This window comes from Tupaia chinensis, unplaced genomic scaffold (genome assembly GCF_000334495.1).
Source record: "Tupaia chinensis unplaced genomic scaffold, TupChi_1.0 Scaffold138136_1, whole genome shotgun sequence".
NCBI lineage: Eukaryota > Metazoa > Chordata > Mammalia > Scandentia > Tupaiidae > Tupaia > Tupaia belangeri.
In genome coordinates, this window is record NW_006198035.1 from 52,522 (window position 1) to 66,350 (window position 13,829).

Below are 13,829 nucleotides of genomic sequence, written 5' to 3' on the forward strand. Positions count from 1 at the left end.
GTCGCAGCAGCCCGCAGAGGGACGCGCCATGCCCGGCTCCCTGCATCTCTCTGAGACCACTCTACTCCAAACTTTGATTTGCTTATCTCTTAAATGGGAATAATCATCTCCAAAGGGGAGGGGGTGCGGGGGGAGTGAGGATTAAATAAATCCGTGTGCATCTGCAGGTACCAGCACTGACTTAATCAAGAGCGTCACCTGGGAAGCTTGTTAAAAATACAACTTCCAAGATCCTCCCCTGAAGGTCCTGACTCAGCAAGTCTTGGAGGAGGCCAAAAAATCTGTATTTTAAGTATCACTCCCAGTTCTTTCTGTTCATAAAGGAAGACCAAAAAACAAGAGATTACAGGTCTGGGGCTGGGCAGTAGTAGCTCAGTAGACCGACATGGGACCAATCTAGGTTCACATTCTGGGACCTTCTGTGATCCGGGCTGAGCTGAGACTGGGGTTGGATGGCAGTGCAAAGACCCTGTTAGGGGGACTGTCTTTCTGTCTCTCTCATGGAGAAAATACATAAATAATATTTTTAAGAGGGATTAAGGCTCTGGCCCACAGCAAGTGTGCACTCTACAGCAGCCTTTTGGAGTGAATGGTAGAAGGGCATCTGGAGACCAGCTGGGAACATATTTTGAGGAGCCCTTATTGCTTTCTGACCCTGCTGGTTCAAGGGAAGACCAAGAGTGCCTCTCCGTGGGAGATTTGACAAAATCTATCAAAATTATAAAGGCATGTACCCTCCAACCGGCAATCCCACTTGGAAGAGTTTCTCCCATCAGACTTGAATGGATACAAATTAGACAAGGTCATTGGCTGCAGCATTGTTTGTAACAGCAAAAAATGAGAACCAATGGAAATGCCCATCTCTAGAGATCCAGTGAAATCCAGTGGTGGCATAGCCATAAAGCCAACCACCATGCAGCTCCTGGGTATGGACATGGAACTGTCTCCAAGGCACCCTGTTGGGTGAAGAATGCAAGGTGCAGACTAAGGTGTACAATACGCATTAGTGAAAGTGCAGAGAGCCTCTACATTTGATGGGCCTGTGTATGGGTGGTGTATTTCTGGGTAGACAGACGAGAAGCTGTAGCATAGTTCCCCCTGAGGAGAACGGTGGCGTGGGGACAGGGGCCTGCGGAAAGGTTTCATTACATACCTTTTCGGGCTTTCTGTGTTTTAAGCCATGTGCATTACCTATTGTGTGTACAATCTAGGCATACGAAACACTAGAGCGTTTCAAAATAACTTGTAAGTGTACGCCTATTACATTTCAATGAACGGTTCTTTAAAATAATAATCATCAAAGGACAAGACTCCTGTTTGTGAGTGCCATCTTTGTCCACTCGAGTTCCCCAATCCACCCTCCCCCAAGAGAAGGGGCGGGCGGGGCAGGGCAGAGAGAGGTGTTTGGGCCGGGAAGGGCCAAGCGCAGGCATTACTCAGACACTGCGTCCCTCCTACTGGGACACCATCCGCTGGGGAAGTGCATCTTATCCTCACCCTTGTGTCTCAGCTGAGACATCGCTCGTAGGAAGGCCTCTGTGACCCCTCCTGCTCCCTCAAGCCCCTCCGTGGTGCCTGATTTCCCATCTTGCTGCCTCCTGGCAGCCAGGTATGTTTTTCTTCCCTCACCCCCGTGCTCTACTCAGAGCTCAGTGAGGACAGGAGACACATCCAACTTGTTCAAAGCTGTCTCCCCAAAGTACAGCACCACGCCTAGCCCTAAAGTGAAGCTCACTGCAGACAGATGGAGGCACAAGGAAGTGGGTGAGTGAGGACAAAGGGGTGGGGGGGCGAAGAGCCATCCCCCAGGACCAAATGCCACCCACCCCCTGGACGGCTTCTCCCCACTCTCCTGTGTTAGCTCAGCCCTTCCTTACCACTCTGCCCCGGTTTACTTCCCTTCCTGGTCTATCGGATTCAAAATCACCTTCATTTACAAGAGGACCTTACCTGTCTTGCCCACCTCTGAATTCCCAGCCCCTACCGCAGGGCTGGACCCTAGCAGGTGTCCTGTGTTTACTGACTGAATTGATTCATACTGGACAGTGAGAAGGAAGGCGGGTAGAAAGGAGCCACTGAAATGAATTTCGTCCTGAGAGCGTTTGTTTCAGTGGACTCTGGGTAAGGTCCAGAGAACTGGAAGTCTCTAAAAGCTCCTCCAGGTGACTTTAAAATGCACCAGAGTTGAGAATCATTTATGTGAAGGTTGTTACGGACTTGGGGTTTTTCTGAGTGCAGAATCCCAGTGACTGTGAGAAATCCCACCCTGAATCTTAGGAACATTCCCGCTCCTATAAAGCAGACCTAGCGACCGGAAAGCGGGCTAGGGGCGGGGTAGGGGGCGACTCTGCTCACCTGCGGGAGAAGGGGAGGAAGGGGTTCGGGTGGGGCTGGCGCTCCCGGGAGCGTCCAGCCAGGAGTGAGTCTTGGCTCCATCTAGCGCCCGCTGGAGGCTCTGCAGCTGCAACATGCTGAGCTGGCGACGCTGGGTGTGGGTCACCGCCGCGGCATTCTCAGGTCCCAGGAAGGCGATCTGCTCTGGAGACAGCTCCTGCCTGAGAAAACGTGGGCAGCGCCTGTGGGGAGGGGCTCCCCGAATTTCTCAAAGCTCAGTCATCCACCCAGAGCCCGCATGACTGCCAATATCTATGTATAATTTGGGCTCCTCTTTAAGATATTTCCTTAAAAATCAGATCTCTTACTACTAAAATAAATCTATTTAAAAATGGAAAGTTTTAAATGGAAATTTACAAAAATGGAAAATCAGCAGGACTTACCATAATCAAGTATTAACTAGAAGCCAAAAGAAATAACATTACAATATTAAGTTCTAGATATATTTGTTGGTTAACTAGGTCTGAACCCCTGACCTCCTACAGAGAGAGAGAGAAAGAGAGAGACCAGCCATGTTAGCATGGGCAGGCACCACTGTGCAATGCTGGAACAAACAGCAGTCCCAGATTCAGGCCCCTGGTTGACCAGAATGCCAGATATACCCTCATGCATCAGTAACTGTGGCTAGATGGGAGATTGGGGGGGGGGGAGCTGGCCATGTGGCAAGACCCTGTAGAGATACCTCTCTCTGTCTTTCTCTTTCTTTCTCCTCTCAAGAAACATATGAATTAACTAAAAAAGAGAGAGAGAGAAGAAATGTTAAAGACATCCTAGCTCCAAATTGAGACTTCCTCCTTGAAGTCATCAGTAGCATTAAAGGAGGCTCACCATGTCACTTAAGGTTGTTTCATGCACTGTGAGGTACCTTCCCAACGCTTCAAGTCCTCCCCCAAGGAAACCCTGATGTGGAGAGGAAAGCACAGGCCTGAGGCCAAGGACCTGAATTGAGCCTCATCTCTGCTGCACTCGCTGTGTGACCTTGAGCAAGGTACACGGCCCCTCTCAGCTCTGGGACTAGTTACGGAATGGCAGAGAATTCATCTCCTAGGCTGGTTGGTTCTGCTTCTTTGGTACAACAGCCTGAACACCCTGCGATGATTCCTGCAGTGGAGAAACAGTGTGAAAATCTGCTGGGTTTGTCTGCTGTGGACACGCTATGTCTTTGAAGACTGAACAAGGTGTTTTCCAAAGTCTTCCCAATTCCAAGGCTTTGATGACTCTTCCAGTGGGACTGAAATAAGATGAGGGATCAGGATTCCGTTTCTGTGGAGAGGCCTCTAAAATCACCCTGCTTATTTTTTTGGAGCCCCAGAGAATCTGAGAAATGTGTGTATGCTCCTTCATCCTTTCCCCTCCTCTCATTCGCCCTCTTCTCCCTCCTATCCAAGTGGACACATCCCTAGAACCATATTCCTCTGCTTAGAACCCTCTCCTGCAGCCCCTCCATGACAGTACAAGCTCCTGAGTGTGGCAATGGCACCTTCAAGCTCTGGGTCCCACCCACCTCTCCAACCTCACTCCAGCACTCTGCACTCTGGGAGGATGAGCATCCACACTTCCGGACCCCAGGAGGCAGCATCTTTTGGCCTGGATTGTTATTCCTTCCTCTCTACCTGGCTAACCTGCCCTCCAAAATCCAGCATCACCTCTTACCCTCTCTCCTCTCCCCTCTCTCTTCTCTCTCTCTCTCTCTCTCTCTCTCTCTCACACACACACACACACACACACACAGTGTAGGTGCTCTTCTGGCTCACATCCACCATTCATGCAGAATCTGTATTATAAAAGTGATCTGTTTCTCTGATGTTGCTGATTCATGACCCATGGGCCAGATTGAATCTATAAACCTATTGCGCTGTGTTTTCAAAAATAAATTCAAATTGGCTGCCAGTGTTTAACTATCAGGAGATTCCACGTGAAAGTGAATATTTCTGGCTTTTTCCAAAAATAAAAATTAAAAAAAAAAAAAGGAAAATCCAGCAATACCGGGCCCATATGGTCACACCGCATTGCTAGAGATGAGAATCAGTCTCCCAGCTTAAACAGGCTCTCTGCTCACCTCCGTCCCTACCCAGCCCACCACGCTGCTGCATGCTGCCCTCCCGGCCCTGAAGGCACTGTGTTACCGCCCCATCATCAGCCCAGCCCAAGCGCACTTAGCCTGGCGTCTGCCACCATGAAGGTGGTCAATAGACATTTCTGGAATAGACACATTTCTGGGTTCACTTGAACAAGGAAGCCGCTACGACCGCGTTCCAAAAAAGCAAGAGAATATGTTTCGCTTAATGCCAGCGTCTAGGACCTAGCTGCCTAATCCCATGCACGGCCACAAGGATAGTTGTTCTGCGGCCTTGGGGATCCCTAGGTAGTGCGCGGCGCTGGGAACTGTCCAAGGTGCTGAAGGAGTTCGGAGCCGGCTCTCTTAAAATGACCCAGTGGTATCCTGAGACTTGGTCTAGCCTGGTTTCTGTGCGGTGAATAAATAATGTTCCCACGTTACCAGCAAGCAAGAACACCAGGGTCACACTCGCCTCATCAGAGCAGGCCGTGCCCACCCAACAAGCTCCGAATCTTGTACATGGACACTACACCCTGCTTCCCAACATCTGCAAATCCAGTGCCACCCACTCCATTTTTCCACCGCTATTTATTACCGCTCCTATTATTCTTTTCTTCCTGCTCTTATTTAGATCATGTAAAATGCACTTATTTAAGTTTATCTTAAAAGGAAACACGACACAGGTCTACAGTTCCTCTTCTGTAATTCTGAAGTCCAAAATAAGTCTGAAAACTAAGTTTCTTTCAAAGTTTAAGACAAAGTTATTTACCAGAAAAACCTGACCTGAGTTGATGTGAGGCTGTTTATTTATAGTCTCTATTTATCCCAATTAGTGAGACTTGTCGCAGATTTTTTTTCACAGAAATAGTAATGTGCTTACAAGGTGCTTCCCCAGACATCACTGGTGGTGTTATGTACAGTCTATGTACAGGGTGGTCTTCAAATCTGGAAAATTCTGATTTTTTTTTGAGAGGTTTTTGCTATAGGGCATGTGCGCTGGCTGGAAAGATAGAGACAGAGAGACAGAAAGTGAGAAATCACCCCCGGGGGGGGATGGTCATGCCACAATCCCTTCTTCTCCTTTCTCTTCTCAGGATCTTGGGCACACATGCACACATACCCGGCATGAGTTTAAGCCACCGGGTCCCAGACTCGAACCGCGGTCGACTACGTGGGAGTCCAGTGACATAACCATTATGCTAACTGCTGTTCCCGAATATTCTGATTTCTGAAATACATCTGGCCCCTGGTTTTGCACAAGGTTTATGGACCTATCACATGGCTAAGAATAGAGCATCAGTACCATTTGCTAGGAAGAGAAGGTGATCACAAAAATAAATACAATTTAAAGATAAATTAGAGGGGCCAGTAAGTGGCATAGTAGATAGGCACTGGACTCCCGCATGGCTGACTGCAGTTCAAGTCCTAGACCTGGCAGTTTGAAACACACCAGGCACTTGTGCATGTGTGCCCAAAAATTCCAAGAAGAGAATGAAGGAGAAGAGATTGTGCCATGGTCATCCCACTGGAGGGTGATTTCTCACTTTCTGTCTCTCTGTCTGTTTCTCTGTCTCTTTGGTGAGTGTACATGCCCTATAGCAAAAACTCTAAAACAAAACAAAAAAAAATTAAAAATTTAAATAAATCAGAAACTTCAAAACAAAAATTTTAAAAGCACCTAAAATTTTCTTGTGATCATCCATTGTTGTCATTCAGTGTTCCTCTGGCCTTATCAGTAGAAGCCTGGTTGTAAGTCCCTAGACCCCAAGGCTTGTCACCTGTTTCCCTGTGTGATTTAAGAAATGGGGTCAAGCTCTCATTCCTCCTTGAAGAACTGGGCACCTACTTTGAATATCTCATCAGGAAGGCACTTTATTGCTGATGGCTGGAAATATGGCATCAAATCCTTGTTGAGCATTCGGAGCTCTGCTTTAGTTAATCCAGCTGGGGGGAAAAAAGGAATCATGAGGGTTTAGTTCAAGCCATTGGAACTCCACTTGTTTTATTAATGGTGCTGCATAATGTGCAGATCTGCATGTTCTAGGCAAGCGTTGCTCCTTACAAAAGGCCCTGAAAATCACACTGGGGAATCAAGTTCCTTAATCAACTCAGAAAAAAATGTGGGTTGCATTAGCCCTGATTGGCCTCCTACGGTGAAATGTATGCCCAGAAGGAGCTTCAATTTACACACTGTGAGACTGTGTATAAACCTATTTAGAGACCAATTAAATCACATTCTATACCGGTATTTTTCAAACTTTAGCATGTATAAGAATTACCAGGAGAACTTGTTTGAAAAGCAGATTTGCAGACCTCACCCTCTGCAATTTTGACTCATGAAATCTAGGTTCTACTATAACACTATGGATGTTTGCTACATGTGGCCAGTGATTATTTTATTTCAGTCCCCAGAGTTAAGGGGACTGAACTTTGGAAAGGAAAAGAGATGCATGCTTAGGGTGCCTCTTACCTGCTATGGTCCCAAGCTCCTGCAAAACAGAGCTGGTCCACTTAGTGGGAACGCCAAACACAACTTCTGCCTTCCTTTTAAACTCAGCCAACACACGGGTGCTACAGAGGAGGGTCCCAATTCTGGCAATCACCAACCTGGTTAAGAGGGATGCCTATAGTGTAATCCCATATCTTTTTCATTCCAGAAAGGGGAAAGGCATCGGGAATGGAGTATATCTTGATGGACAGGTGGAAGAGTGGATGGGTGGACAGATGGATGGATAGGTTGTTTGCCATTTTGCGCACTAGGATTTTGGTTACCTGAATTCTGAGATCTTTATAAGTGGGATTTCAGTGACATTAATAGCACACAGAGTGGCACCGAGTCCTACTAAATGAAAACTCTTCAGATCCTGGATACTATAGCCTGAATCCTCCAGGAATCCTTGTAGAATGGATTTAGCCTATGAAGAATGAGAAAAGTTAGGAGATGAACTATCCAGAGGTGATCAAGACCTAAGAGGATATCTGAACTATTGCCATAGCCTCCCAACTGATTCCCCGCTGTACCCCTCTGGAATCACCCCTCCCAGCCAGCCCAACCACTGAAGTTTCCTAAGTTACTGCTTCAGCTGGGCATTTCTCTGATCTATGGATGTGTCCCTAGGCAATGAATCTTTGTGTCCTTCACCAACGTTTAAAGGTACCTATATCCTGTGTCTGTGTCTGCTGGCTTATTTTCTCTAGTCACTCTTATGACCTTCAGATAATTTGGATATTCAAGTTCTTCTGCATCAGAATCCAAACTTTTCCAGCATCTGTTTCTCAATGTTCCAACAAAATCTCACACTTTCCTGCCTCCCGGCCTTCACTCAATCCTACCCTCCCTTTGAAATGCCCTTCTACGTTCATAACTGTTAGATCCAACCATCCTTTTACTTTTTGGTTCAGTTCAAATATCACCTTTTTCATAAAAATTTCTTGACCATCTCAGCCAGAATGGATTTTTGTTCTCCCATGGTTCTACAGAAATATATTTCTTGCTCTTTAATTTTAGAGTGTAGTACATGAAATCCTTCCGTTTTAAGTATCATTGAGGAACATTTCCAGTGAGCTATGATTTCAGGGAGCTGATATGGAGGTCCCTGTAGTTCTGGCATAGGGGCCATTAATTGTCCATGACTTTCTCTGGAGAACCACTCCTCCCACTTTTTACTCCACGTGGTTCAGTTGGAGTTAACTTCACCCTGAGTTCCAGGATGCTGACACGGCCCAATCCTGGCCAATGAGGTCATCTCTTAGCCTGACTGCAGTGATTGGTTCTGGATAGAGCACGTGTTCCAGCCAGAGGCATCCAGGACTATGATTGGAGCAATTAGGAGAGAAGCAATTTCTTTGCTCTGGACGTGAACTTGGGAGGAACAAGCCACATGGAGAGAGCCTGCCCCTAAATGAAACCAACACAAAGGAAAGCAGAAGCCACAAAAATGGAGACAGAGGGATCCCTGGCAATAGTGATGAAGCTCCTAGAGCTAGCCATACCTGAACACTACACTTGAACTTTTTAGATATGGGAGTCAATAAATTCCTTTTCTTGCTCAAGCCAGTTTGTGTTGGGTTTTCTGCTACTTGTAACTAAATAAGTCCTGATTCATTTAATCTACCTATGTTGGACCTGAGGAAGGATCCAAACCAGTCCCTTGGAAATGAGCTGTATAATAAAATCTGAACCCTTCAGCAGTAATGAGGGCAGTAATGAGGGAAAAATGTTACAAGAGACATTAAGCAAAGAGAGAGGGAAGACATCCAAGGACAAGCATCTCCTGAGTGAGTGACGGTCGTGGGGGTAATCTTCTCATCTCCTTTTTTTTTTTTTTTTCTAGAGAGAGTTTTGCCATAGGGTGCATGCACTCACTGGAGAAACAGAGAGAGAGAACATGAGAAATCTCTCACCAGGGGGATGGCCACGCTGCAATCCCTTCTCCTCTATTCTCCTCTCAGGCTTTTGGGCATGCACACACATGCACTTGGTGTGATTTTCAAGCAGCCAGGTCTGGGACTCAATCAGTGGTCAGCCATATGGGAATCCAGAGCCTCAGCTACCATGTCACCTGCTGGCCCTTCATCTCCTTAAAATGTTAGTCATCCCCTCACACAATATTGGTGGTACAGTGTTGAAAAAAGCTGTTGAGTAAAACTGTGAAATGTTGCAGGATTCCATTTTTCATGTGACTGTTCCCTTCTCATCCCTCAGGTCTTTTTTAATGCTACTCAGAGAAGAGGACCCTGGAGACCCCCATCTCCCCTTTTCCATGAGCATCTTTTTTTTAAGTATTATATTTATTTAACTTTATTTATTATTATTATCATTATTATTTTCCAGTTTGATCCGAGAGAGACAGAGAGAGAGAGGAGGGGAGCCACCAGGTCCGAGACTTGAACCATGGTCGGCCATGTGGGAATCCAGTGCCTTTAACCACTATGCCACTTGCTGGCCCCTCCATGAGCATCTTATCTATTTTCTGCATCAGTAATCACACTGTTTAAAAAAGCTTGTCCCATGAGAGCCCACATTTCTGTATCACCAACTATACTCTCCAAAGAGATGACCACAATCATCTAGTTACCACTGTGTCTCCAGCACCTAGCAGAATGACTGCCACACAGTAAGAACTCAAAAAGGACTTTTCTTGGAAATGAATGGATGAATGAGCTTCTGAGTGAGTATACAGAAGTAATATGCAATATATACACCTTTAAAATGACATCATTGGGACCAGCAGATGGTGATTAAAGCAGCTGGATTCCCACATGACCAACTATGGTGCGAATCCTGGACCCAGTGACTTGAAAATCACACTGGGTGTGTGTGTGTGTGTGTGTGTGTGTGTGTGTGTGTGTGCATGCCCAAAATCTTGAGAGAAAAATGGAAGAAGAGAGATTGTGGCATGGACATCCCCTACACCCCAGATAATTTCTCACTTTCCCTTTCTGTGTGTATCTCTCTCTGTCTCTCTCCTCTCTGGTGAGCACACACATCCTATAACAAAAACCTAAAAGATAAATGGCATCATTTTGCTAACTTCACATGGTAAATTGCTGTCAGGGGGATTTCTTGTGGTTCTGCAAGTCAGACTGGTCATTGTCTTCATCAGGTTATCATCAATTATTCCAGAGTTCATAGCTCGCTCTAGGAGAGTTTTGGTAATCCCATGCTTAGACTTAAATGTCTGATTGGATGGGAGTGTGTAATAATAGCTAACATGTATTGAATGCTTCTGTGTGCCAGGACTCTTTTCACTACTTAATACATATTATCCCATCTAATCCTCTCAACAACCCTATGAGGTAAGTATTAATATTATCCCTCGTTCACAGAGGAGAAAACTGAGGCATAAAAAGGTTAAGTAATGAGATCTAGGTAACACTACTAGAACATAATGGTTTTCAGATCAAAACCCAGACAGCCTGACTCCAGAGCCTGTACTCTTAGCCAATGAAGATGTGTGGGTATGAGTAAGAGATGGAGATTCAAGTAAGCTTTTGAGTTTTTCTTATTAAGTCTTCACAATCAGGTTTCACCAGTTGACTCATAGCAATTTGTGCTCCCCATTATCAGGCATGCCTACTTTCAAATGAAAGTGCAAAAATACAATTCAAATAAAATTACTTTGAAGATGTGGTATTAAATTGTCCTTGCCACAGGAAGCCAGAAAATGCAAGCCCAGCCTGCAAGGTGATGAGTCAAAATATATTTCTTTGAATGACCGGGCCAGCGTATATATAATGACTCCAAGACAATTAATACGAACACTTTTAGGCAATATTAACCACTGAAAAATGAATACCTGTAAGATTTCAATCTCTCTGTTCATCCCTCTGGCTTTTATAATAGTTTTTTTCCTTATATTGGTTTTTAAGCTGAACTATCTGTTAATATAGTTCTGCCAGGTCTGACTATTAATCTAGAAACATGCATTTAAGGGTTTGATTGGGAGCTAAAGTTGAGGAACTGACTACAAATGATATATGCAAATGTTAGGTTTTCATATCTTCTTCAAACATATTGATAAATCTCACTGCCATCCCTGGGAATTAAAATTTGTGCAAAGTGAAAGAGATACCCTAGTTTCTAAGTTCTAAGTTGGATATATTTTTCTCTTTCTTCCAGATTGCAAATAGAATTATTTTAATATCAGAAAGGTGAGGTGGCACTTTTCAAACTAGTCAAAACCAGTTTTAGAGTCACAGAACCACAAAATCTTAAAGTTTCAGAGTAAAAGGAACCTGAAACTGTTGGCTTTAACCTTCCCATCTTAGAAATAAGTAGACTAGCCCAGAGAGAGGACGGGCAATGATGATGACGACAACAACAAAAACTTTTATTGACATCTATGTACCAAACATTGTTCAAAATGTTTGGCATGTATTAACTCATTTCATCCTCATGACAAGGACCTCCATGTTCCTCAACTCCAGGGGGCACCATTCACACTGCATTCTATTTGAATGGCACCACTCAGAGTTATGGGACATTGGAATCCTGATTACAAATAGCTTGTGAGAATAGGGACACACATGGGCTTTGCCTACGCATCATCCATTGTCCCTTTCTTAAATACCAACACCACACTTTTTCTTTGAAGAGCTATTCTGTGTTAGATTCCTGTTGCTGCTATAACAAATTGCCTCTAACGTGGTGGCCTAAAATAACACCGATTTATTCTCTTACAGTACTGGAAGTCATAACTCCTAAAATGAACCAGCAAGATGTGTTGTTTTGGGAAGAATGTGTTCTCTTGCTTTCTCTAGCTTCCAGAGGCCACCTGCACTTCCTAACTTGTGGTCTCATCTTCCATCCTCAAGACTAGCAGCATCGCACCATCAGATCTTTCTCCATGTCTCTCTGCTTCCACCAGCACATCATCTTCTGTATCAGTGGCACCCCTGCCTCCCTCTTGAAAGTATTCTTGTGAATACATTGGGTCCATCAGGGTAATCTCTTCATCTCAAGATATAAGGATGATGATGGTAACAGATTCATGGGTTCCAAGAGTTCCAACATGTACATTTTTGAAGGGCTTTAATCTGCCTTCCATACACCCTTCCCCATTTTCAGCTCATGTGCTCATGGGGAGATAGACTCCATTCTCTGCTGCCGACCTAGCCAACCAACAGATTCTACCCCTGACCTAAGCGATTGCTCAGGGGTGGTCAACTACATGACTGGAGTCAATGCAAGGACTTTTTCAAAAACTAGACATGTACTCATGGGGTTGATAATTAAAGAATATGTAACCCTAACACTAACAACAACCACTTAGAGACCACTGCCTGAGAATGGATTAGTAGATAACACAGAGGAGCTAAGACTTCCCTTTCCAGCAGCACAGTAGGTTAGATGCCCTAAACTTCTCTTCCAGTCAGAACAATCAAAATTCTGGGGAGAACTTCTTTTTTAACCCACGAAGTATTAACTGCCCTGGAATTTTACCTCCACCACACACTGCTAGAAAAACTAAACAAAATATCTAAACATGGGGACCAGCAGGTGCACAGTGGTTAATGTGCTGGACACTCCTACATGGCTGACCAAGGTTCAAATCCTAGACCTGCTGGCTTGCTTTCTCACTTTCTCTTTCTTTCTCTCTCTCTCTCTCTCCCTATCTCTCTCTGGTTAAATTAAATGAATGAATAAATTAAAAAATAAAAAATATCTAAACAACTGTATCTAGATACTGGACACCAGGGAGTACAGGACTGTTACCCTGATGGAAGGGGAAAAATAAATAAATAAATAAGGTGAGCTCTAAAATTGTCCTTGCTTGCTTCCCCAAAGACAATTTCCAGAACATGGATCAGGAAGAGGAATCCAAGCCTCAGAGTAGAGGAGTAGAGGAGTAGAGGATTCAGAGATCCAAGTTCGGAGAAGCCAGGACTCCTACTGTTGGTAGGACAAAGAGCTAGAGAGGAGGAAACTGCACAGAGTTTCAAAAACCTGCGGAGGTGTAGTCTCCAGTACTGAGTACTGGTTTGCACATCCAGGGAGTGAAACTCCACATAGGCAAAGAAAGAGTCATCAGAAAACAGTACACTGGGGTCAGCAAATGGCGTGGTTTGAGTCCTCGACCTGGTGGCTCGCTCTCTCTCTCTCTCTCTCTCTTTCTCTCTTGCTCTCTGGTCAAATTAATTAATAATAATAATAATAATAATAAAGGAACTAGCAGACGGCACAGTGGTTACATCTCTGGACTCCCACATGGCCAACTGCAGTTCAAACCGCAGACCTGAGGGCTTGAAAATCACTGGGTGTGTGTGTACATGCATACCCAAGATCCTGGGAAGAGAATGGAGGAGAGGTCAGCTCCGCCCCCCAGGTCGGGGGAGGTGATTTCTGACTTTCCCTCTCACTGTCCCTGTATCTCTCCCTCCCCGCCTCCACGAGAGCATGCACCCTAAGGGAGAAATCTCTTAAAAATAAATAATAATAATAATCAATAAAACTAAATAAATAATTCTTTTAAAAAACAAAAACCAGTACACTGTCCAATTCCCAGAGACCATGAGTGAAGAGTTGTTGAAACACACAGAGTTTTAGGTAGGGTCCTCAGAAGAAACGTGCTTCAGTAACGGGGAAAAAGTTACCCACAGGCTAAGGATCACTCTGGATTCACAATAATAAGGCTCAAAAGGAGGCATCAAAAGGAACAAACCGATTTGAAAGTAACTTAAAACGTATTTCAGAGAAAAGTCTGATATTCTTTAGAGGAGTATAACTAAACCGAACACTCAGCGGTGTAAAGTTAGTAATACCCATCATCCAGTCAAAAGTGCAAGGCCTACAAATAAGCCAGGACACGTGATCCACAACTAGGGAACACTCGGTCCATAGAAACAGGCTTTGAAATGACAGTGATGATGGGAT

At 44.8% G+C, this 13,829-nt stretch overlaps 1 protein-coding gene across 1 annotated transcript in view; it reads right to left on the reverse strand.

Moving 5' to 3' along the window:
• Positions 1 to 13,829, reverse strand: part of OTOA (otoancorin) — a 76,965-nt gene that overhangs the window by 123 nt on the left and 63,013 nt on the right. Inside the window, exons 25-28 of the mRNA XM_006161099.1 lie at positions 7,226 to 7,368; positions 6,924 to 7,060; positions 6,300 to 6,397; positions 2,356 to 2,551 (exon numbers count right to left, since the gene is read on the reverse strand). Of these exons, the coding sequence (XP_006161161.1) occupies positions 2,356 to 2,551; positions 6,300 to 6,397; positions 6,924 to 7,060; positions 7,226 to 7,368 (574 nt within the window). The remainder of the gene's footprint in view (positions 1 to 2,355; positions 2,552 to 6,299; positions 6,398 to 6,923; positions 7,061 to 7,225; positions 7,369 to 13,829) is intronic.